General features: G+C 38.8%; 1 protein-coding gene and 1 pseudogene across 4 annotated transcripts in view; one reads left to right on the top strand and one right to left on the bottom strand.

Annotated features, from left to right (window-relative positions):
• HERC4 (HECT and RLD domain containing E3 ubiquitin protein ligase 4) overlaps positions 1 to 26181 on the bottom strand; it is a 101803-nt gene that overhangs the window by 16300 nt on the left and 59322 nt on the right. The window contains exons 9-18 of one of the 4 annotated variants that reach the window (XM_072628805.1): positions 21502 to 21578; positions 20369 to 20493; positions 18927 to 18986; positions 18708 to 18819; positions 17898 to 18087; positions 15232 to 15404; positions 14546 to 14590; positions 6704 to 6823; positions 3851 to 3874; positions 546 to 644 (exon numbers count right to left, since the gene is read on the bottom strand). In XM_072628805.1, coding sequence (XP_072484906.1) covers positions 546 to 644; positions 3851 to 3874; positions 6704 to 6823; positions 14546 to 14590; positions 15232 to 15404; positions 17898 to 18087; positions 18708 to 18819; positions 18927 to 18986; positions 20369 to 20493; positions 21502 to 21578 — 1025 coding nt within the window. The remainder of the gene's footprint in view (positions 1 to 545; positions 645 to 3850; positions 3875 to 6703; positions 6824 to 14545; positions 14591 to 15231; positions 15405 to 17897; positions 18088 to 18707; positions 18820 to 18926; positions 18987 to 20368; positions 20494 to 21501; positions 21579 to 26181) is intronic. The other 3 variants (XM_072628806.1, XM_072628807.1, XM_072628808.1) reach the window with 3 other exon arrangements.
• Positions 22755 to 24725, top strand: LOC140517494 (arfaptin-2 pseudogene; annotated as a pseudogene).

Raw genomic sequence — 26181 nt, 5'->3', positions numbered from 1 at the left:
CTCTTCCTCTCCGAGCAGCACTGTCATCAGCAGCCCTAAGCCTGGAACTCTCTCCCTTCATCCTTGGAATCTTGGATTCCCCAGCTTCCTTCCAATTTCAGCTAAAACTCCACCTTCTATGAGAGCATTTCCCTGAGATAATGGCCAGCTCATCCTGTTTCTGCCTTGTCTGAGCATAAGTGTGTGTCCGTGGTCTCCCCATGAGACTGGGAGCTCCGTGACAGCAGAGACTGTTTCTCTCTGTCTTTGTGTCCAAGTGCTTAGAACAGTGCCTGGCACATATAAATTATGGTGGTTAACCTAGAAGAAAACCTTGGCAATGTTCAGAGCACCTCAGTTGGAAAAGGTCTCAAAAGCCCAATAATTCCATAAAACTAATGACAATCCTATTGTAAAGGATACATTATACCTACCAAATCACAGTCAAACTAAAGAGCAAAGAAATTCCCTGTTCTAACTACTAGCAAATTTTTAAAATATTCGTTATTTTGAAATACAAAGGATAATGCATTAAATATACCCAAATAATCAGTGAGATATTTTACCTGCATCTGCAAGACTGCATCTGTTTGTAACAGTGTAGTTTTTGCCTGGGCATCAAATACAAATGGGTATGTACAAATGGTAACTGGGATTTCTGTTAACTAGAAGAAAAAAAATTAAATATTAGCCTATGACCTTGTGCTAGAGTATTTTGTATGGAAGATTTCAGAAAAATGACAGTTAAACAATGCCATAATAACTTATGTACTTTTTCATATGTTCAAAATTAGTTTATTTTACAAGTTCTGACCCATCCAAAAAGTGCTTTACTCTACTTCATATAGTAAGACACTACTCATTGTTGAGTACTACAAAACATGTATGATTTCATCAGTGTGGATGCACCCTCTAGTGAATCAGGTTATAGCTCAGCAGACTTCCATGTCTCAGTGAGTAGCGTGGCTGGAACCACTGCATCACCTAATGGGCCTTTTCACTGAATACCTTGTCTTCATCTAACTAATATAGAAAATAAATCGGTTTCTAATTCCAGGTTAGGACAACAGTACTGGGAACATACAAAATGCCAAATACAGGCAATATTATCTTAAAAGATGAACAAAATTACAAATTTAAATGTAAGGGAAGGCTGATCAAGGTAATTCAATTTGACAGGAATACTTCTCTATAAAGACTAGAGATGTCCTCCCAGGTACTTCAGTAAGAGGACAAAAGGAATGCTTGATTTTAAATGAAGAAGGTTGCCCCCAAGATCTGGTTGGCTGGGTCTCTTGTGGGAGGTCAAACATTGGGAGACAACCAACTCTTGTGAGAGGAGCTGTTTCTTTAAGCTGGCATATAAAGCCAATCACCTAATAAGCACATTTTTCACTTTTTTCCTGTTCAGAGGATAAACCAGATTGCAGTAGAGAGGAACTAAGTTTGGACAGTGGGGTCAGAGAAGCATGCCTATGGTCTCTTTTAGTACACTGTCAGTGGTTGCCTTATAGGAGAAGCACATGGGAGTTACATGTATTCACTCATATCTTTCCTTTCCACTTGCCAAGAGAAAAGATTTCCTGATAAAGGACTTTCTCAAACAAAGAGAAAACAACAGCTGGGACACCAAGGGAATATTAATTATTCCTGTAAAAATACTTGGTAGGAGCAGACATACACTTTCATACTTGGCTCCCAACTGTTCATGGGATAATGTTCTTAAATGCAACCTTCCTAGAGAAGAGAGGAATTTCTTAGGCATTTATGATCCCAGAATTTAGGCTTCTAGTAGAGGAGGCAGACTTTTCTGGAGGCTGCTTCATGAATAACCACAAGCTTGAGAATATGAAGATCTGACATTACAGAGACAGAAGGTAAATTCTCAAGCATCTACCACTTAGAAAAAAAGAAGAGCATCAGGGAAGGACTAAAGTCACAAGAGATGGTGCTTTGCTTCCTCCTGTTACCAAGAGTGATTCAGATGGTGCACAATGGAATGGCATAATGCTGCCTATCTAATAATTCCATCATGTATCTGCTTCACGGTGGCAGTCCAAACCACTTGGGGAATTATGAGCCTACAAAAGGACTGTGTAGGACCCTGTGAAAGAGCAAGGGAGTCACTAGAATGTCGGACTATTGACCTGCTGACAACTCCAAGGTCTGTTTCTTGCAAGCAGAGTATATGTATTTTCTATACCTATTTATGGGTTCCCAAGAGTCCCCTGAGCTCCTGTGAGTCCTTTGTGCCTTCCCCAATTTCTATGGGGGTGGGGGAAAAAAAGGCTGCCCTATACCTATCATGCATTTGTTATTTTGAGGGCTTAAATTGGCACTAGGACCTTCTTTCACCTACATTTGGAGAATTCCCACAATAAATGCTGAAGGGGAGGCAAAACAAAACAACACAAAAAAGGAAATGGTTCCATTGGATGAGGTTCTCCTGATTGCCCAAGTTTAGATCTGGGCTGTATAAGGCCAGAGTTGGGGGAGGAGCGTCCCCAGGTCATTGATTAAATATTTCACTAACTGAATCACATAAGAAAAAGCATCTCCCAAAACTAAAGATTTGGAAGGTCATATGCCACTACTCAATACTCACCATTACCTTTTGCTATTGCCAACCACAGCACACAATATCCCTTACTACAAGTATTACTACCACTTAGGTAGGCTTAAACAATAATGTTTTGATACACTTGTGTCTAATGATTACAATAGCCATCACTGGAATAAATAAGTCATTAGGTAGACGGGGAAGAAGAAGTCAATATAAATGCAATCAACTTAATTCACATTGTTAGATATTAGCCAGTTAACAGAGAATTCAGAGTGCCAAAAGATACTTCTACTACTAAGCATCTACTAAACATTCTGATGAAGAAAATCTTGATGTGTTATTTCCTCCCAATTGTATGTATAACTCCTTCTGCCATAGACTATACAAATGGATAGCAGGTAAGGCTGTTTGTTTTTAAAATCTATTAAATTTAAGTGATAGAAAAAGAACACAACCAAAAAAAACAAAAACAAAAACTTTCCTTTTTACTTAGTTATGTGCGTTAATGACATGGTTTGGAGCTGTACAAACATTCATTCGAATTGCTAGAGCTTTTAAAAACAGCCATACTGATAAAGCAATAGATAAAAGCGACAGAGGCCACAACAATCATCTCCCTACATCTTTTTATTTATAGAATTTAAAGATCTAAGTAGTTCTTGGTGGTCTACTATATTTACACTTCTTACATTTCTACTTTTTGGTATTGGGTATGGTATGGTATTATTTTAAATTTTATAGTGAGAGTGATTTTTCTTTAACGTGTGATATCAAATCTTTGTAGTTCTACATTTACCTGGTATTTTGAAGTTCATGAAACATTCTTCACATAACAAATGCTATAAGATGCATGATGTAAAGATTATAATCATCATTTTGCATATATGTAAATTAAGGCAGAGAGAAGTTAAGTTATTTGCTCAGCATCATACAGCTAATAAGTGCTGGGACGAGGGTTTGAGTTCAGGTCCCCTGCTTTCAAGAACACATCTCCTGAGAACACATTTCAGATTTTATTATGAAATTAAGTAGGAAAACAAGAATTTATTTTTTAGTGAACTTAGCTGCAACAAACCTAGAACAGAATACCTGTATGTTCACAAAGAAAGTTACTCTTAGCTAATTTTCCACAGAAAATGCTTAAGGCCTAGATGTGGTCATTAGAACACGTTTATTTTCTTATATCATACATTTATGATATTTAGAATCATAAGAAATGAAAAGGGTAACCTCTGGATGTATTGTCACAAAATCAAAACAAAGATGATTTGTTTCATTTTGAAAGTAAGTTTATATTACCAAACTTACCTCAGTCAATCCATGGTTGATATCCTAAGACAGCAATGTAGAATGTAGCAACAATGGGGAAACAGCAATGTTAGTGTCCAAATTTAACTATTTCTATTCAAAGTAGCAATTCAAAATCTTTTTTTTCTGTAGATATTCATTCAACTGAACTGATAGGACAATCAAAAATGTATTTTTTTGGACTGTCCTTTCTACATGGTGCATATAGTGAACTTAAATATCTTTTTTATATTCCTTTGCCTCAACTCCTTCATCGTTATAAGACATAAGATGATGAAAAGAATGAAGTTTGGTTTCTCTCCAGCGCATTCAACTACAGAGATGCCCAAGTTTATTCTTTGCTATTATGTAACCCTTTGATCCAGCAATACCACTATTAAGTCTGTAATCCAAAGGGGATTTTAAAAAGGGGTGAGGAGTGGAGAGAGAAGGGCCTATTTGTTTAAAAAAATGTTTACAGAAGCTCTTTTAGGGGTGGCAAAGAATTGGAAATTGAGGGAATGCCCAATAATTGAGGAACAGTTGAACAAGCTGTGGCATGTGACTGTGAGGGAAAACTAACGTGCTATTAGAAATGACGAGCAGGACGCTTTCAGAAAAACCTGGGAAGACTTAAATGAACTGATGCAAAGAGAAGTGAGCAGAAACAGGAAGAAAAATGTATACAGGAACAGCAATACTGTATGATGATCAACTGCGAATGACTTAACTATTCTCAGCAATACAATGATCCAAGACAATTCCAAAGGACTTGTGATGAAAAATGCTATCCACCTCCAGAGAAAGAACTGATGGAGTCTGAATGCAGATTGAAGTGTATTTTTAAAAATTTTCTTTATTTTTCTTGGGGTTTTGGGGGTTGAGTCTGTTTTCTTTTGCAATATGCCTAATATGGAAATATGTTTTGTATGATTGCACATATTTAATCTACAGCAAATTGCTTGTCTTTTCAAGTACGGGGAAGACATGAGAGGGAGGAGGGAAGGAAAGGTAAAATATGGAACTCAAATGCTACAATTTTTTTTACATGCAACTGGGAAAAACTTTTTTTTAAAAGACAGAAAACCAAAAACCTCAGGGACTGATCCAGTTCTCTAACTTGCCCCTAGTGGTTCTACTTCTGTCCTATACAAACTGAGAAAGGGAGAAAAAGAGCATTTATTTAGAACCCCCAGGTCTAAAGGAATACTGCCATTACCACCTAGGGTCTTGCATGGATAAAAAACCTATTTCTTTGGGTGTAGTCACAAAATGTTATCTTTAAACTACTTTTGAAATGATAAAAATAATAACCACGTATATATCTATATAGCTATCCATCCATCATTTATCATCTAGCTATCAATCTAAAACCTATAATCTCTCATCTATCTCTCACTCTATTATCTTTAATTATTACCTATCCCTTTATCTCCCTATCATCTATCATCTCTATCTCTCTAGCTATCCTCTCAACTCTCACCCACATTATCCATCATCTATTTCTTTTCTGACACTACCTATCTACTCTATACATAAATAGGACCTAAGAGTTTTTAAAGTACTTTCTTCAGTAAGGCAGAATGGACATAAATCCCCAAATGAAGACAAGTTTGAAGAAGTTCAGTGACTTGTCTGTGGTCAAACACAATGCAATCAATCAACATTTATTAACTGCTAAGCACAGGAATACAAAAAGAGGCAAAAGACAGTCTCTGCCCTCAAGGAGCTTACAATCAAATAAATGATAAAATGGGGACCTGAATCCAGACTTTCTTTCTAAGTATGGCAATGGGCTCTGCTACGCCAGCCAGCTTCCCAGGATAAATTAAGTTTTAAAATTCCAAACTTTGACTAGAAACAAGACAATCAATTCTAAAATACCCAGATGGAGCGAGGACTGAGGGTTCCTGTCCTGGTTCCCTAGAAGAGACATTTACATAGTGCTTTAAGGTTTCCAAAACACTTTATATATGTTAATTCATGAGGCACAGTCTAGGTTTTATCTCCCTTTCTCAGATGAGGAAACTAAGACTCAGAAGTGGAACAAGACTTACCATGATCACAGAGCTATGTGTTTGAGGCAGGATATAAACCTAAATATGGAGCTACTTGCTCTGAATTCTATTTTTCTAGATCAAATTTTTACATATCTAGGACAATTATTCTTTAAAAATTCCTTTTTCATGGGTATTTTTTTAATTAGATGGTGCTTTTTCTGTCATAGGACACAGGTATTAATACGCACAAAAGGACATGAAACCATATTTTGTGGTTTCTCTGTTTAAAATATAAATTTGAAGAGAAGAAAAGGTAGTAAAGTAAGTACACATTTATGGTCACATTTCAAAAACACCCACTATGAAAAAAGAAATAGAAAAGGGAAATGAGGGAGAGGAAGAGGTGAAAAAGGAGAACACACGAGATCTGATGCTTCCTACTTTGGAGAAATTAGAAGTCTTCTTGTAGCCACTTTTTGTGACACTGCTTACCTTTACAATGGTAAATGTATTCTCAAGACAGTTCCAATACCAACTGAAGTCAAATAAAATTTAATAAAGACCTACTACTAAGTCAGATAATGGGAAACACAATTAAAAACCACCACCATCCCTTAAGGAACTTAAAATAGAAAAGCATACAAATCCAAAAGAACACAATATCACACCTGTATTTTCTATAAGACATCATCTTGGTTTTTTCTTATACACATAAAATATTGCTTTATAAGCCACATACTATAATACAACTTCTATGCAATGTGTTTAAAATTTAAAAATAAGTGTTTGATGTTTGTCAAGAGATGGCTCCATACTGTTTTTCAAAAAAGACAGAAATGAAAAAAGCAATCATGGTATGAGTGAGCAGACGTACCATTCCATAGGCTTGCTGTTGGACCCAGTTGATGTAGTCATTCCGTATATCTATTAATTCTTGCACTTCATGAATATAAAACTTGTCATATTGTATAATCTGTCCTGTTCTCTCATTTACCTGTAGAAAAACAAGACTACTACTTACATATCACTGCATTGTATATATGTATGTATATTTTTAAATGGCTTAATATAAAGAACATTTTTCAAAAACTGAGCAATCCTGAAAAACATAAATGCTCTGGAGCTTTTTTTTTTTTTTAACTAAATCATTTTAATTCATTCAACAAAAGTTCACTGTAGGCCCTCTATGTGCAAGGCACTGAATGAGAAACACAAGGGAAAATACAATCCCAATTCTGCAGGTACAATCAAGTACAGACAGAAGACAGATACTTCAAGTGAGGGAACATTTGTACTAGAATGGGAAAAAAAACTGACCCAGTAGCCAAGAAGACATGAGTGCAAGTCCTGCCTGACATAGACTCAGCAAGTCATATAACTTTAGTTCTCAGACAACTCTAAAATAGCCAAGGTGCAGAGAAGGCGCCAACCTCCATCAGTAAGAGTTTTCTCATCTGGGAGCTACCTAGTCAAATGAAATCACAAGTCCAATTGTTATTCCACATGTCATAAGAATGATACAAAATAAGCAAATAGAGATATTCTAAGGACCATATAATTTCTTTCTAGGGCTGTTAAAGAAAGCTTCACAAATCTTGACCTTGAAGGATGGGAAGGATCATAATAGGTAAACATGGCACTGAGGAGACATTTTAGGCAGAAGTACTGCCACAGACAAAATATGTGGCAGTAAGAAGGCAAGCCCTGGGGTCAGGATGGGGGTTGCTGAATAGTGCAGTTTAGCTGAAGTTAGCATACATATTTATCTTCTGAAACAGAATATAAAACTGGAAAGATAGGTTGGAAGCTGGTTGTAGGGAGCCTTGAACATTAGGTTTAAGTTTATAGTTTTATTTAATAAACAATGGGAAGCCCCTAAAGGTTTATAAAGAAGGTAATGAAATGACTAAAGTATGGTAGTATACCATGATTAATGTCACAGTACTCTCAGAAAGACTGGAATAGGGAGAGAATGGATGTAGGAAGACTCGCTAGAAAATTCTGGAAGAGACTAGTCATAAAAAAGGAAAGTTCTGACTTGAGGTGGTCACAAAATGGAAACTAAGAAGAAAGAAATGAATGTCAGAGACATTACAAAGGAATAAATGATTAGAGTCAGTAATAAACTAGATTAAGGGATGAAATCACCCCTAAATAACAAAGGTAATTAAGAGAAAGAGGGAAATAAAAAGTAGGAGCTAGTTTTATAGAAGGTGGGCACAGAGAAAATAAACTAAAAGTCATGATTTATGATTTGTTGAGTTTGTGGTGTTCGTAGGATAGTCAAGTAGAATTGTTCATAAAAAAAAGGCAACTGGAAAAATGCTACTGGAGCCTGGGAGAGAGATGTTAGCACAGGAAGCTGTCTAAAGACTGATTTTCAAGAAAATATGAAAAAATCAATTAAGCTCTGGGTAGGTCTACTTTCCACTTTCTCCAAAACTCTGTGACATATATTTCAATCAAAGAAATGCTTATAATGTAACAGTTCACAATAAAAGTACAATTAATACAGGTATAGCACAAGAACAAAAGAATTATATTAAATCTTATTAATCTCAACTGAAATCTTAAACCTATCATAATAACCCCAGGACTACAAGGAAAAGCAGTTAAGACTATTTGAAAACCAGAAGGGAAATGATGAATTCACATTGGGGAACCTAAAGGAAAAAGTCAGGCAGAAGCCTCATAAGGAATCCAAAAAGTTATTTTTTGCAAATTTATTTTTTAAATGGAGGATTTATATGGCATTCTGAAAAAAAAACAACAAAGAGTGGATGGCTCACTCATGTTGCCAGACACAAGTCTGACATCTAAAATGTTCAATTAAAATCAGGCTCTTCAGGAATGTAAGTTCCTATTTCAAGAATGTCAAGAATTGTCACTAAGTAAAAACATCTGAAACTATGCTTTATTAATTTGATTTTTCTATTCCCGATAATAAGACAATTATACATCATTTTATATCATTAAAAAGACAATATGAAGCCTCATGATACAAAGAACATGGTAGTAATGACAATATCATATTCATATTGTGACTACTATGTGCCAGGCACTGGGCTAAATGCTTTACAATTATTATCTCATTTGATCTTCACAACAACCCTAGGAAGTAAAGAATCATTATCCCCATTTTAAAGAGAAGGAAATCAAGGCTGAGAGAGGTGAAATGATTTGCCCAAGTATCGGAGGCTGGATTTCAATTCAAGTTTTCCTGACTCCGGGTCAGCTGCACTGTGGCGCCATCTAGCTGCAGAATGTGCTGCCTTAATTCCCCGGTTTTTCTGAAGGCTCAATCTTAACCACTATCACCAATGCTGTGTCTGTCATTATGCTATTTGGAATATTAAGAAAGCTTTGGTCAACATATTTCCACATGGCACAAGGTGGGGAGAAGCATAGCTTCTCCCATTAAGGTATGTTATAAATGTTTTACAGCCAACTCCTGGGGGGGAGGGGGGGAGTGTATGGTGCACAGATGACACATTTTTTTAGTTTAGCATTTTTCCATCACTTTAACCCACACAATCAACAAGACAACAAATCAAGCTCTGATTCACCGTTTGCTATTTTTCACTGCATAGATAGATGCTCACAAGGAAAACTTAATAATCTGCTTTCTCCGAGCTGGATCCAGCTTTCCTAAGTACTACTGTGGACAAATTCTCCAGTTCTCAATCTCATTCTAAAGGCAAATTGGAAAGCAGAATTGTTAGAGGAAATTTATATCTAGTTCTCAATCATGGGAAAGAAAGAGGATTTACATATTCATGTTGATGGATGCATATATCTTTGGAGAAACAATGTCATGAATGTCTGAATTGCCAAATTGCCTCTAAGATAAACAACAAATTCCTCTTAACAGCTTTAAGGTCCCAGGCAACAAGGCCCTGCCTATCTTCCCAGCCTCACTGGACATTACTACTGCAATACAGCCAAGCTGGCCTCTTCTACTGCTTGTTCCTGATGCTACGTATCTCCCTGCTCCTGTGCCTGGGCATTAGTGCCCTACAAACACTCCCCTCCTGACCACCATCTCATGTAAGTCTTCTCCTTCCTTTAAGATAAAGCCCAAGTTGCATTTTGAATGACTTCATACATGTAATGGCTATCATATTTCTTGGCTTCTCAACACATGGGGGAGGGGACAGAAAGAGGAAAGAACTTGGTACTGAAAATAAAAATAAAATAAAATTTCTAGGAAAAAAAGGTGAATCCTCTCTAAATGAGGCCTTTTCCCATTCCCCCAAACACTAGATTCCCTCCCTCTCAAACTACATTATATTTAAATATATTGTATGTATCTGTATTTATTCACTTTATATTTATGCCATACCTATTTTGATGCATACTTGTCTCCCCCAATAGAATGTAAGCTTTTTGTGAGTACAGATGATTTCTTTCTTTGTACCTGTGCCTCCAGCACTTGACACAGGGGCTTAATAAATATTTCTTGATTGATTGTTGCTAAAAAGCAATTCGAGTTTTTCCAAAGGTAGATCTCAGGTATTACTGACAATGGAGAGTAAAGGCCAGCTGAGAACAGTTGAATACTTATAAAACAAGAAGATGCTGGGTAGAAAAATAGTGAGAACTTTGTGACTGCTCTGAAGATATCAGAAAGGTAAAGAACTAAAGTTATGGCCTTTTATAGCCAGATAGCCTATATCCTTGGAATGCCGTTACTTAGAGCAGACAAATACAGTCTCTAAAAGAGTAAGAGTAGTTTGTTAGCCTCTCTCGACCACTGAGCTCACTAGCCCAATCAGTATAAGCCCTTATTTGGGAATTTCTTGCCATTTCCTTCTCCAGCTCATTTTATAGATAAGGAAACTGGGTTAAGTGACATGCCTGGGGTCACACAGCTAGTAAATGTCTGAGGTCAGATTCAAACTCATAACAACAAATCTTTCTGAATCCATGCCCAGTACTCCATCCACACACCACCTCCCTGCTCCCACACCCTTTACAAAATTTTTAAAAATACTTGTTCTGGAATGGCAGCCCTGCCCCCACCTAAAGCTCCTGAAGGAATTGAGCAGCTGATCTGAATCTCAGCCCTGAGCATGGCCCTGGGATGGCAAGGGGCACTAGGACTCTCTTCTTGACAAAGGATTCAGAAGTCAAGTAACTGGCTGGGAAAATGCCCAAAAAAGGGAAAAAAAGTAAGACCATAGAAGGTTACTTTCTTGGTGAACAGGTATTTCCTTCCATCCTTTTGGATGAGGAAGAACAAAGCATACTGCCAAAGAAGTGAAGGCTTCTGCATCCAGTACCTCCAAAATGAAAATACAATGGGCCCAGGCCATGGAAGAGCTTTAAAAGCGAGTCAGCAGCTTGCTAAAGGAGAACCAAAAAAATGCTGAGGAAAATAACACCTTGAAAAATAGGCTAACTCAACTGGAAAAAGAGGTCCAAAAAGCCAATGAGGAGAAGAAGACTTTAGAAAGCAGAAATAGCCTAATGGAAAAGGAGGTTCAAAAGCTCTTTGAAGAAATTAGTTCTTTAAAAGTGAGAGTAGAGTTCAGGGAAACTAATGACTATGATAAATCAAGAAGTTGCAAAACAAAACCAAATGAATGAAAAAAATAGAAGATAATGTGAAATATCTCATTGGAAAAACAACTGACCTGGAAAATAGATCCAGGACAGACAATTTAAAAATTATGGGACTACCTGAAACCCATGATCAAAAAAAGAGCCTAGATATTATCTTTCATGAAATTATCAAGGAAAACTGCCCTGATATTCTAGAACTAGAGAGCAAAATAAATATTGAAAGAATCCATCAATTTCCTCCTGAAGGAAACCCGAAAAGAGTCAAGGAGAAAACATTGCAAGCAGTTAGAAAAAAACAATTCAAGTATTGTGGAAATACAATCAGGATAGCACAGGATCTGGCAGCTTCTACATTAAGGGATCGCAGGGCTTGGAATAGAGTATTCCAGAAGTCAAAGGAACTGGGATTAAAACCAAGAATCACCTACCCAGAAAAACTGAGTATAATATATCAGGGGAAAAAATGGTCATTCAATGAAATAGAAGATTTTCAAGCATTCTTGATGAAAAGACCACAACTGAAGAGAAAAATCTGACTTTCAAACACAAGAATCAAGAGATGCATGAAAAGGTAAACAGGAAAGAGAAATCATAAAGGACTTTCTAAAGCTGAACTGTTTACATTCCTACATGGAAAGATAATATGTGTAACTCTTGAGACTTTTCTCAGTATTTGGGTAGATGGAGGGATTATACACACATACACACACACACACACACACACACACACAGAGCACAGGCTGAGTTGAATCAGAAGGAATGATAGCCATAAAAATAAAATTAAGGGGTGATAGAAATATATTGGAAGGAGAAAGGGAAAAATGGAATGAGGCAAACTACCACTCATAAAAGAGATAAGAAAAATCTTTTTCAATAGAGGAGAAAAAGGGAGGAGGTGAGAGGGGAAAAGTGAAGCTTACTCTCTTCATATATGGCTTAAGGAGGGAATAACATGCTCACTCAATTTGGTATGAAAATCTAGCTTACACTACAGGAAAGTAGTGGAGAAGGGGACAAGTGGGGTGAGGGGGATGATAGAAAGGAGGACAAACGGGAGAAGGGAGTAAATAGAAGTAAACACTTTGGGGAAGGGACAAGGTCAAATGAGAGAATAGAATAAATGGGGGACAGGGTAGGCTACAGGGAAATATAGTTAGTCTTACACAACATATTATGGAAGTCTTGTGCAAAATGACACATAAATAGCCTGTATTGAATTGCTTGCCTTCTCAGTAGGGATAAGTGGTGAGAGAAGAAGGGATAGAAGTTGGAATTCAAAGTATCAGAAACGAATGTTGAGAACTGTTACTGCATATAACTGGGAAATAAGAAATACAAGTAATGGGGTATAGAAATCTATCTTTCCCTTCAAGAAATGAGAGAAGATGACGATAAGGGAAGGGTGGGGTGTGATAGCAGGGAGGGCACACTGAGGGAAGGGGTAATCATTTGCAGTCTTTGGAGTGAAGCAGAAGATTCGTTTAGGACAGGATAAAAATGTTCACAATTAGTAACTATTATCAGCAATTTCTCTTCTCACTGAGTTGGCAATATCACAGGCTTCTAGTCAAGAACAGGCTAACCAAATACTCTTGTTCTATAGAGACCATCACATCTACCAGTTTTCTGTTATCTCCTCCCTCATCCTGTCTCAAATGATGACGTGGCCTTACTCCTAATCAAGGCCAACCCCTCTCCTTGTTCAATGACCCTACTCCAAATCATGTCCTCTAACCGACTGCTCCCATCATCACTCTTTCATTTCTTTTCAATGTCTCCCTCCATACCAGCTCCTTCTACAATGCTGAAAAACACATCCCTGAAAAACCCTCATTTGATTCTTTCACCCTCACTATTGCCATCCTGTATCTCTCTTGCCTTTTGTGGCAAAACGCCTCCAAGAGAAGACCATCTACAAAGTGAGACCTCCACTTTTTCTCCTCTCACGTTTTTTTTAACTGCTTATAATCTGGCTTCTGACCCTATGTTACCAACACTACTCTTTCTAAAGTTCTTAATGCTCTCTTAGTTGCCAAATCCAATAACCTTTTCATAATCCTCCTTCTCCTTGACCTCTCTGCAGCCCTCGACACACTTGGTCACTCTCTCCTCCCTGACACTCTTTTCTCTCTGGGTTTTCAGGACACGCCTCTCTCTTGGTTCTCCTTCTGACCTCTCCTTCTCAGTCTCCTCTGCTGGGCCAGATCACATTTAAATGTAGGCATCCCACTGGGAGGTGTCCTGGCCTCTCTTCTCCCTTAATCCTGTTTTCACTTGATGATCTCATCAGCTCCATGGATTTAATTACCATCTCTTTGCTGATGATTCTCAATTCTACCTTTGTTGCCCCAATCTCTCTGCTGAGTTCCAATCATATTTCCAACTGCTTTTCAGTCATCTCACACTAGATGTCCAATAAACATCTTAAACTCAACACATCCAAAATGGAACTCATTATTTTTTCCCAAATCCTCCCCCTCTCCAAAGTTCTCTATTACTCTAGAGGGCACCATCTTCCATCTAGACTCCCCCAGGTCTGCAGGCTAAGCACCATCTTTGACTTTTCACTCTCTCACCCACCACATCCAATCTGCTGACAAGGTCTGCTGACTTTCACTTGTGTACATGTCTTGAACATGCCTTCTTTTCCCCTCTGATAGTGCCATCACCCTAGTGAAGGCCTTCATCCTCCATTCAGTTGCCTAAGTGATTTGCATAAAATGAAGGGTCTGACCATGTTCCCTCCTCTCAACCAATTCCTTCACAACCTCATCTAGTCCCAGCCCCTCCCTTATTACACTTCACACTCCCCCACATCAATCTGGCATCCTTGGTTGTTCCCCATCTCGCAGCTCCAGGAGTTTTCTCTGGTTGTCTCTCATATCTGGAATATTCTCCCTCTTCCTCTCTGTCACCTGGCTTTCGTTCCCAACCCCTCAATTCTAGTGCTTTCCCTCTAATAATTATTTCTTGTTTATTCTGTATAGGGTGTTTCGTATATATTGGTTTGCTTGTTGCCCCCCCCCCATTAGATCATGGGCTCTTTAAGGGCAAGGACTATCTTTTGCCTCTTTTTGTATCCCAAGCACTTTTGCACAATGTCTGGCACATAGTAGGCACTTAATAAATGCTTACTGACTAACTGACTTACCTTCATTCCAGGGAGGTTAGGTCTAGAAGCCTCCAACTGAGATGGCTGAAAAAAGGGAACAAAAGCACTAGTCCAGGTGGACTTACCAATCACTTCAAGATTGGGAGACAAAGACTTTACCGTTAGATCACATCCTATGAGGACTCTGAACAGTACCTATGGTGCCAGCTAGAGGTGGTCACTGAATTGATAAAATAGCAGACATGTCATTTCTTCATCTCCGCTTTGTGTTGCTAAACATGTGGAGGTCAGTGCAAAGTGGGAGCGAAGAGCAAGCAAACACCACTGTCAGTCAGAGATCCAAGACAAGGACTGAGGCCACAAGACCAGGTGAACCAGAAAAACAATAAAAATGCCTTGAAATACCCAAAGCAATACGACACTTAAATATGACACTTAAAACTGAGGTAACAATTCTAAAACAAGACAAAAACATTTTCCTAATAAAATGGAAAAGGAACCTGAGTTGCTCATCTGCTAACTGCTCTCCCCTACAACGGATATATAGGCAGACAAACAGATAGTGACAGCTAAAAGCATTTCTTAAAGGGAACTAAGACAGAGGAATCTTTAGTAGGCTTCTGACAGGGTTTTGGCTTCTCTCTAAATCTAGAATAAAGTAGATTACGAATAGACAGTGACATATCTAACAAAGCCACACACAAGGAAAAAGAAAAGAAACGTACCCTATGCAGTATTTCCAAAACCTTTAGAGCACTGTGGAGGAAGCTGTTGAAAACCCTTCTTTCAGAAGGGGGAATCCCGACTTTGTAGAGTTTCAAAAGATGAACCACGACTTCCTTGAACAACTCCACTATCTTGAGGAACAAGGGAGGTTCAAGCACAGACCACCAGTTTTCTGTGATTAAAGGATGAACATGTAAATTAAATACTCACAAACTACCACTCCCAGTAAGTCTTTTCTATCCTAATATTTCAACAAACGGGGAAAAAAGAACAACAGCATCTTCCTGGACAGCTATTAGCACTGACTTGCATGTCTGGATTTCTTAGTGTAAAATCAAGTAAGATACAGAAATCAATAGAAGACATTTAAAAGACTCAGTATTAACATCTGTTCACAACTGGTTTGAATATTCAAAAATCTAAGCAACGATTCAATTTAAATATTTAAGCTGCAAAAACTTTATTGCTATTAAGTCACAGATTTTATTCAAAAATTATTTTCTGATCCTAACGTAACAGATTTGCAATATAAGTGTATTTATGAGGCAATACAATCTTGGAAACTGAGTGAAAAAGTCAAACATCACAAAGCTGTGTGTCAGATCAAATACCTCTGATAATAGTTGCCTTTGGTTTTCCCCTCCTCTGTACTAGGCAAGCTGTGTGTCATTTACTTCAGGTCAAGTGTACTCAAGAACTGGTCCCTTCAGAGAAGAAGGACAAAAGTACCTGAATACCAGAGAGCAGCCCTCCTTCAGCTATCCTGCCAGATAGCCTCTGTTTCTACTACACCTTCACCTAAACTGACAATTTTCTAATATATGACTCCCTATCTGGACTAATATTTCTCGTGGTAATCTTCCTTACCTGGTCAGTTTGCTCCCACAGCCTGACCCTTTCTTAATGTCCTGACCTGTACACAGCCCAACCTTGTCAGTGCTGGGCTTGTAGGCTGCCAATAAGTTATAAAAGCCAGTTACATAACTAGAAATGAGTACAGGAAGGCCTGTATTGGGTGCAGAAAAGTGATTAAGTCAAGGTAAGGAGAAGGTCTGTAATAAGAAAGCAAAAAATATGCAAAGAATACAAGGAATTAAAATAAAGATGATCCAACATTCCAGAAAACGATTCCAGAATCAGGAGTCAACAAGTGAGGGAAAAGGCCCAGAAGAAAATATGTCAGAATTCAAGAAGCACTTGATGTTCTACTCTAAGCAGGATCCTTGAAGGTTTGCTAATGCAGATTAACTGAGAATTCTGGTTCAGCAAAAAAAATGGGTTGTGATCAAACAGTCATTCATAAATATATGTCAAGCCCCTATTAAGTACAGCATGCCATGATGACCCAAAGAAGAGCAGTACATGGTCCCTTCCCTCATGGAATGTACAGACTTATAGACTTACAGTAGAAATACAAATATATACAGAAATAACTATAAGATATAACATGAACAGGAATAAAAGTATGAACTGTGATGTTAGCTATAAGTTGTCAGAGATTACTGAGGAAGCAGGAGAAACTGCTTCATGGAATGGACCGCATTTGAGCTGGGCTTTGAAAGATGACAGAAGCTGAACAGGAGAACTAGGAGAAATAAGAGTACATTTCAAGCAGAAAAAATAATATAAGCAACAGAAAGAGGAGGGAAACCACAGGAAATGTTGATAGCAAATGCAGTGCAATTTCACTAGAAATGATGGTGTATGAAAGGGAAGAGTATAAGGGAGGGTAGGGCCTGAAAAGTCAGAACTAAGATGCTGAACTTAATTGGTGTTCTAAAGGGATGTTACAGTTAGTGCTTTAGTAAGACTAAAATGGCAGCAGTGGGCAGGTATGAACAGGTCACCCCCTACCTACTCAATAAACTCCTTTGGCTCCCTAGCATCTCCAGGATCAAATACAAAATGCTCTGTTTGTCATTCTTAGTCCTTCTTACCCTAGTCCCCTCCTACTTTTCCAGGCTTCTTACATCTTATTCCAAAACACACAATCCTTGATTTTGCCTCTGGTCTCCTGGCTGTTTCACAAAAAAGACCCTCCTTGGCTCAAGGCTGTCCCCTATGCCTGGAATACTCTCCCACTTCACCTGCTGATGTTCCTGGCTTCAAGTCTCAAATAAAATTCCTTCTTTTACTGAGTCTTCCCTAACCTCTCTTATTTCTAATGCCTTCCCCCTGTTAATTAGTTCCTATTTATCCTGTAAATAGTTTTTTTTTTGTAAATATTTGCTTGCTCAATGTCTCCCCAATGAGAACGTGGGATCTTTGAACATAGACACTATCTTTTGCCTCTTTTTGTATCTCATGTACTTAGCACAGTGCCTGGCTTATAGCATGTACTTAATAAATGCTTACTGACTGAATGAAAACCAGGAAACCAATTAGAAGGCCGCTGCAAATGTCCAGATGAAGAATATTACTCTACTATATCAGCAATATTTAAAAAAAGTTTTATCAGAGATATTCTGAAACTGAGGGTACAATGCACTATTGTGTTCATCTAACATATTTAGGAAAAATAAGAAAGAAAACTACATGGGAATGGTTGGAAATGGGAAGATGAAACAAGAGCACTGTGTGAAGTAAGGGTGAGTGAGCACCAGCAGGAAGGGATACACACTACCAGCTGCTATTCAGTATGTTCACAGAAAACGTCACATCTTACCAAGTACTCTCAAAGGCGCCTTTTCAAGATTCACTAGTGCAGTTCCAAAGGGAATGGTTATTGTTGTGAAATTATTGGAATCACTCATCAGTGGACATTCTGGTAAAATGAGATAAAACCTCAATGCTTCAACATCAGGTAAGGAACTAGTCAGTTTTGGAAGAAGATTCTTTTCCAAACTAGCTGCCACCTATATTTTAAATAAAAAATAAAACCTATTTAATTTACATTGGACATTACTTATAAACAAACAAACTTCAATAAAGAAAATAGGAAACTGAAAGAAAAAAGTATAAGATAAAATCAGAAATTGAAAAACACTACAGCGTAGCCTAAAAATTAATGTCTAAGTCTTCCAAAAGAATTCACAAAGCTTAAGATATAACCTGCACATGAAACTCAGATTAAAACAGCTCCATCTGTGTCATTACTTGGCTGTCACAGCTTGTTCAGCATTTTAACTACAGTTACACCCTACAAAATGCAATATAAACATATAACTGAAAAACTGCAGTTGCTTTAAAGCAAAATCTCTTCATTACTATAATTGGTATTTAATACTATAATATACAAAAGTATATCATGGTTGAAAGAATAGTAAATAGCATACAAAATGGAGAAAAATTATTTTCTAACTTTATAATCATCGTCTTCTCCCCCAGACTTGACGTTTCTCATTACCAGTACACTATTACTAATTTTTTTTTAAATGACTGCTTTCAAAAACATTTAAAATATCTTTAAAAAAAGATCACAGAATGAGTCTTGCAGGACAAATGATGCAAAATAAAAAGACCCTTTAAGACAAACCTGCTGAGCTATCAGAGGATGGTCAGGCTGTATAAGTTTGTGAAAGAGAAGTCTAGCAGCATTCATATCAACCCCTGAGAACTTGGAGCCTGTTCTATAGTGATCATCATTGCTGAAAAAATTAAGATAAAAAGATTCTCAGTAGGTAATAAGAAAATATGTAAGCTTTTTTATTCAATAATTAGTGACATTCAGACACAGTAAAAAATTGGCACTTACCTAATAGCTAAAAAACTGCCATTTAGACAAGCAGCCGAAGAAAAGGTTCCATCAATCTCACTGAGTAAAAATTTACAACACAGAAATTGACATGTTAATTTTTCATCTGTTTGTTCTTATTATTTATATGAATATTGAAATTCTCTTCACTATCAGAGTGCTTTGAACTTGATGGCCAAATAGTGAATTTGTAAATGATGTTAATGAAGGTACTAATGTCAACTGATTCTGGAATGTTTATTTAAATTCATGTTTCTCTGACTCATTTCCTTAAAACAAATAGCTTTTTTTTAGTGTTGTGACTAAAATATGTGTAATATAATGGTAGATTACAGTACTGGGTTTGGAATCAAGACCTCCTGGGTTCAAATTCTACTTCTGACATACCTGTTTTGTGACCCTGGGAAAGTAACATAATCTCCTTATATATAAATGCCTTAACTACTGACTCAACTGGTTGTTGAAACAAATACCACAGAACCTTTACTTTACCACAGAACATCCCTTTACAACATAAAATATGTATTTCTAGGATGCAATGAATCATTAAAAAATACTTTTTGACATTGCTTTATTTTTTTAAAAAAATTTTTTAAATTTTTTTAAAAATACTTTTAGTTTTGGGAAATGTAGGTTTCAAAACTGGTTTAATACACAAAATATAAAAACCATTAAATATGCCCTATTGTCAAAATGTGGGCAAGAAATGCTTTTAAAATTTTTACATGCTCAATATAAATGTCTATAATAAGACCAGAAAGAATATATTTCATAATAAAAGTTGGTCAAATGAAAGGAGACAAATAAAGATAATTAAGATCTAGATTGTAAGGCTGCATAGAATAGAGGAGCAGCTAGGCAGCATAATGGACATAGCTCCAGGCCTGGAGTAAGGAAGCCCTGAGTTCAAATCTAGCCTCAGACAGACACTTACTAGATGTGTGATCCTGGGCAAGTCACTTATCCCTATTTGCTTCAGTTTCCTCACATGTAAAATGAGCTGGAGAAGAAAATGGCAAACCACTCTGCTATCTTTACCAAGAAAACCCTCCTAAAAAGAGGTCAAAAAAAGTCAGACTGGACTAAAACAACAACAGTAATATAGTGTGATGAGTGCTAACTCTGAAAGAACAACACCTAGGTTCAAATTCTGACTGATACTGCTATCTCTGTGACCTTGGAAAAATCACTTTCTGGCTAGGTCTCCTTTCCTCTCCAGTCAGAGGTCCCCTTTAAGCTTTGGCACAGTTCCTGGCACACAGTAAGCACTTAGTAAATCTTTTTCATTCATTTATTCATCTATGGTGCTATGTAACCTATAGCCATGGAGTTTTAAAAATTATAAATGGAAAATCCCAAGTAAAACTGATTCTACATTCCGCTTTCTTTTTTGTCACATATGAGATGTATGTTTGATCACTCCTGATAACTTTCTTCCTTACTTGGCTATTTCCAATGGAACCCTTCCAGAGGAGCTGCTCAGCCATTTCTGAATGAGAGATTCATTTATAGTCCAGATCTGCTTTGAAGGGTCAGGACATCTAAAATCATCTGGTGGCCCAAGGCTCTAAATTGTGAAAGAAGCAAACAAATTTAAAGAAAAAGAAAGACTTTAGCTTAAAAAAAAAAAAGAGAAACAATAACAAACTGCAACTTTAATTGTCATCCTACAATTTAGAATTGGCCACGTTTAGACAGAAGTAGATCGTTATTAGAGCCCTTCAGGCTCTTTAAAAAATATCAAAAGGGCTCTGACATGCATATTTATATTGTAGATCAGAAGGAAAGAAGTGGGAACCCTCTAGAGCTGAGCCAGAGGGGAGCATGGAACACCAAGGGAAAGAAAAAAAAAAAGGAACAGGGCTGAGCATGCAGAGCAGATCTAGGGGAAGCCAGTCCTTCCTTACAGGACTAACAGAAAGAAAGATTCAGGCCAAAGCTACCACTTAGACTTCTCTCCTTAAGAACCAAGGGAAATTAAGAAATAATCTGCTCTTTTTCTGGTTTCCCCTCCAAGGCCATATCCATTATCAGACACCATAGCATACTGAATTTCTTTACCCTAACGTAACCTGTGAATTTTTGTCACAACCATACAGAGGCCAGGTGTTAGCCAGAGATAAACAAAAATTCAAATTAATTTAGAAGTCAAACCTCTGCCTAAATGTTAGAAATTTTCTTAACTGGGGGCTTTGAGATATTGTGATCATACTCCTAACGTTAATTTTCATATCAATTCCACAAAGCAGCAAAGGAGGGGACCTCAATGTCTATGCAAGCAACTACACTGCTCCAGGCTAAAAAAAAAAAAATGAGCTAAGAATTCTAAAAAGATTATGGCTAATTAAATCTCCATAGACAAAACGGATAGAAAAAAGAGAGGATAGTGACTGGCCAACTGACCAAAGCAATAACCACAACTATCAATTTCTTGATGATTTCTTACTCAATGATTTCTTACATTATGATAAATAACTTGGTTACATAAAGCATGATTTTGGAAAATCAGAATTCTCTGAAGCATTTTTAGTAAGTGATATGAGCTTGAAAATGGTTTATATGACTATATTTTTACCTGTGGACAAGAATAATGGGAAAAACTCTGGTCACCACCTGAAAAAATTCTTTTAACACAGAAGTATTCTTCACCATCTATAAAAAGAGTAATATGTAAATTATTAAAAATGCAAGGCTTCTGTACTGAACTTCAGAGCATCTGCTTATGCTTCCTGATACTCTATGACTCTTCTAATATAATGCAGCTTTTTACACACAATCTTGGAATCCATGACAGAAAGAAAAGTGGAGCCCAGATTTCTAGAGGGATCAGAATGACCAAATCAAGTACGTTACAGGTTTCAGTCCAGGAACATATATTAATTAACAAGCTCCTGTAGAAAATGGTAAAGGAACCTCATCCACCACCACTTTGCCAAGTGTGTGTCCTCAATAAAACTCAATTTCCCTTTACGTTCCTGTTTAAGATCACATAGGCTCCATTATCAGAATGGAAGTTTCTCAAAGGCTGGAACATTGGCATAGTTGTTTCTATAGCCCTCTCAGGACTAAGCATTGTACCTTATAAGACAGGAGGACCTCAAAAACTGTTGGAAGTACTGCAAACATTACATAAGTTCTTCAAAATTTAGGGCAGAAAAGGAATACAGTCAGCAATGCAAGAGGAATGAAGAGGGATGATGAATGAATGATTATTTCATTCTGAAAAAATATTCACCTAAGGACAACTAATGAGAACCAAAGAAATACAACAAAATTAACAATGTTCATTTATTTGCTAATAATATTGTTTTTAGTAGGTATTTTACACTTGAAGTGAAACCAGGATATAATTTTTTTTAATGTGCAAGAGAAATAACATTGAAGTCATTTTTTTCTCCTTTAGGATCCTTAAGGATGAACAACCCTTCAGCCAAGGCAGAATAAGCTACAAATAAAACAGACATTAATCATGTATCAGGAACTGTGCTAACATAATACAAGTTTGAAGTTAAGAAAAACCACATTTTTTTCCCCAGGGCTATAATTTCACTGGTTCAGGAAACTATTAGTGAGGAAATAGCCTCTCTAACAATTAAGACTAGGAACTGTTCTTCAACTTGTAGCTTGATAATGCTCCCTGGGGCACTACCAGGTTCATTAATTTGCCTGAGGACAGTCTTCCTTATTCAGAGAGAGGCACACCACATTCCTTTTAAAAACACTTTCCGGCCGTGTCCCTGACCTGCAGGAGGAGCACAAAGGGAACCAGGAGCCAAGGTCCCAGGACAGCATGGGCCCGGCACCCCGAGGGCAGGGCAGGGACAGATGAGGCTGCTGGGAGAGAGGAAAGAAGTCAAGGGAGCGTGGCCTAGCCAGAACCATGACAGACGGGATCCTGGGGAAAGTGGCCACCATGGAGATTCCCATCCACGGCAATGGCGAGGCTGGACGGCTTCCTGAAGATGATGGGCTTGAGCAGGACCTGCAGCAGGTGATGATGCCTGGACCAAATCTCAATGAGATGAGCATTGTGTCAGGAGGCTATGGGGGCTCGGCTGATGGTCTTAGCCCCACAATGCAACCCCTGCTGGCCCTGGTGATGAGGTGGCCTGGGGCATTGCTGGGGAGAAGTTTGACATTGTCAAGAAGTGGGGCATCAACACCTACAAGTGTACAAAGCAGCTGCTGTCCTAGCGGTTTGGCCGAAGATCACTCGCCGTGGACCTAGAGTTGGAGCTGCAGATTGAGATGCTACAGGACAGGAAGCGCAAGTATGAGAGTATTCTTCAGTTGGGCCGGGCACTCAATGCTCACCTCTATAGCCTGTGGCAGACTCAGCATGCCCTGGGTGATGCCTTTGCTGACCTCAGCCAGAAGTCCCCCGAGTTCCAGGAGGAATTTGGTTATAATGCAGAGACACAGAAGTTGCTGTGTAAAAATGGGGAGACCCTGCTGGGGGATGTCAATTTCTTTGTGTCCAGCATCAACACCCTGGTCACCAAAACCATGGAGGACACTCTTATGACTGTCAAGCAATATGAGGCTGCCAGACTGGAATATGATGCATACCACACAGACTTAGAGGAACTGAGCTTGGGTCCACAGGATGCCGGGACCCTGGGCCGACTTGAGAGTGCCCAGGCCACATTCCAGACACATCGTGAGAAGTATGAGAAACTTCGTGGGGATGTGGCTATCAAGCTCAAATTTATGGAGGAGAACCAGATCAAGGTGATGCACAAACAGCTGCTGCTTTTCCACAATGCCATGTCCGCTTACTTCGCTGGGAACCAGCAGCAACTTGAGCAGACCCTGTAGCAGTTCAACATCAAGCTTCGGCCCCCAGGCTCTGAGAAACCCTCCTGGCTGGAGGAGCAGTGAGATGGCCTGGCCTGGCCCTCCACTCCCAAGAAGCACTCCTGGCTACAGGAGCAGTGAGGCCTGCCCCCTTGGATTGGCCCTTGTTCCCAAAAAGCCCTCCTAGGTGGAGGATCAGCGGACCTCCTCCCTAGGAGGACCTGAGGGGAGCAGGAATAAGTGCCCTCCTCTCCAACAAGCCCACCAGGGGAGCAGAGAGAAGCCTTTTTTGGTAGCGAAGAGATTGGGACAGGGAAAGCAAGAATGTACACTTCCCCATTCCCCTCATCCTTCCTTGCCCAGGATCTCCCTTCCAGGACCTTAGCTTCTCGTGGGTGGTAAAGGGAGGCACACCCCAGGAGAGGGGACCAGGTTGGGCAACTACTGGGCCAGGTGCAACAGCACTTAGTTCTGATGCCTAAGGCCCTGCTCCTCTGTCAGCTAGTTTGGCCTCACTTTCCAGATCTTTTCCCACTACCCCTCAGTCAATGGCTGTTTTCCCCAAGGGCCCTCTTCCCAACCAATGGCATTAATTCCCAGGGTTCTCCCTTAAGCCAATGGCATCACTCCTGGGTCTTTCCTTTGGCCCATAGCAGGTCTCCTGGGGCCCTACCCTGAGCTAGCATCACTCGGGGATCCTTCAGCCAATGGCATTGCCCTCAGTGCCCTCCCCCTCCACTCCCTCCGTTACTGCTGGTGGGGGAGGGAGAGGGGAGGGTCTTAGGACCAAAGGGTAGCAGACTGGGGAGGTATGGGGCAAGGACTAGGGGTGCCGAGCTGTCTGTCCCAGCATCTACCTATCTCTTTCTATGCCCTGGAGCCAGGGTGGTGTTTCTCTTAATTTAATTGTGGGTGGGACTCTGGGGTGCCTGTCTAGTCTGTAGAAACTGTCACACCAGCCCTAGGGTGGCCTGGGAGCCTGGGACCAGAAATAAACCTTTCATAAAAACACTGTTTCCTCAAAAGGCACATAAATATGCTGTGGCTAAAGAGAATTAGTGGAGAATTCTAGAGAAAGGGTCAGTGTGCCTAGCAGTCGTTCATCTGTTACCTTCTCTCTGAATTTTATCATTCCCCCAAATCCTTGTGGATTCTTTTCAAACTGGAGAAAGAGACTGGGAGGAACTAACTTTGTCTATCACTGGGTCCTGAGGCTTTACCCTAGTAACTGGTTTAGCCCTGTACAATGATAATCTACAACATCATGAATGCAAATTTATAACATCATTACATTTACAAATATATGGGAAATCACTGACTTTGAATTATAATCAACAAATTCAATTTGTGTAACATTTTGTACCTTTGAGAGTACTGGTACTTTAGTTAATTTATTTGATTTTGACATCAAACCAGTGAGCTAGATAAATCGTCTGAGTCCTTTTATTCCCATTTCGCAGATAGGAGAAAAGAAAAAGGGTAAATGCAAAAGCACACACCCTGACACATCCAGGATAGCCTGCTATCACAGGTTCTCACATTTGCTTTTCTAAAAGGAAAGGCAACTTTTGAGGGGTCAACAATCATTTTAATCAAGCACATAAGTATTATTCACTTGGTTCACGGAAAATGTCAGTACCCTGAACTTCAGAGAAAATACAAAGAAATAATCAACAGAAAGGGCTTCCAGTTGCCTGACCATTAGCAATACATACATCACAGATCGACAGACAGATCCAACTTTCTGACCATACATACATAATTACAAGAGAGAGAAACACCAACACCTGGGTTTTCAAAGCAGACTTGACCACCATGTAGCTGTACTGTCTGTAGGTGCATGGGGTCACGGTCATAGCTTGCTAAGGTTTTCCTTGGCTTTTTTTTTTAACTTTTTAAGTAAAAAAAATTTTTTTTTTAAAATTTAGTCATTTATCTCACTCCCACCTTCTTCTACTACAGGGGGGAAAGCCCTTGTCACAATTCAGCCAAGTGGAACAAAATAAAAGACCCTGCATGGGCACCACCCTACATGAACTCCATCCTACATCCATCCTACCTCTCCCTAATCATCAGGAGGAGCGCAGCAGCCAACCATTCCACCAGTGCCTATGCACACTTGGTCACTGATACAGGTCACATGAAGGTACAGATTTTTATAGTCTTACTGTCTACATCTTTGTCCTCCAGGAAGCTTATCTTAGTACATGGTGTGATGCCTACTGGACTACTTTAGCTTTCCTGGCAGTTCACTGAATCCTTGCTTGTTTTGAAAATTTTCTCTTCTTGCAAAATTTGCTCTTTGCCACCATCTTCTTTGCATTTAGCCTATTCTACTTTCTTGATACTTCTGCTTCCTCTCTTGGCTTAGCACCTTCACCTGCCTATACGCCTGTAACACAGTTATGCCTTGCTCATTAACTGATGTGTGTATCCATTCCCATCCTATGCAATGCAC

Source organism: Notamacropus eugenii, chromosome 1 (assembly GCF_028372415.1).
Source record: "Notamacropus eugenii isolate mMacEug1 chromosome 1, mMacEug1.pri_v2, whole genome shotgun sequence".
Lineage (NCBI taxonomy): Eukaryota > Metazoa > Chordata > Mammalia > Diprotodontia > Macropodidae > Notamacropus > Notamacropus eugenii.
This window is presented reverse-complemented; position numbering and strand designations above follow the sequence as displayed.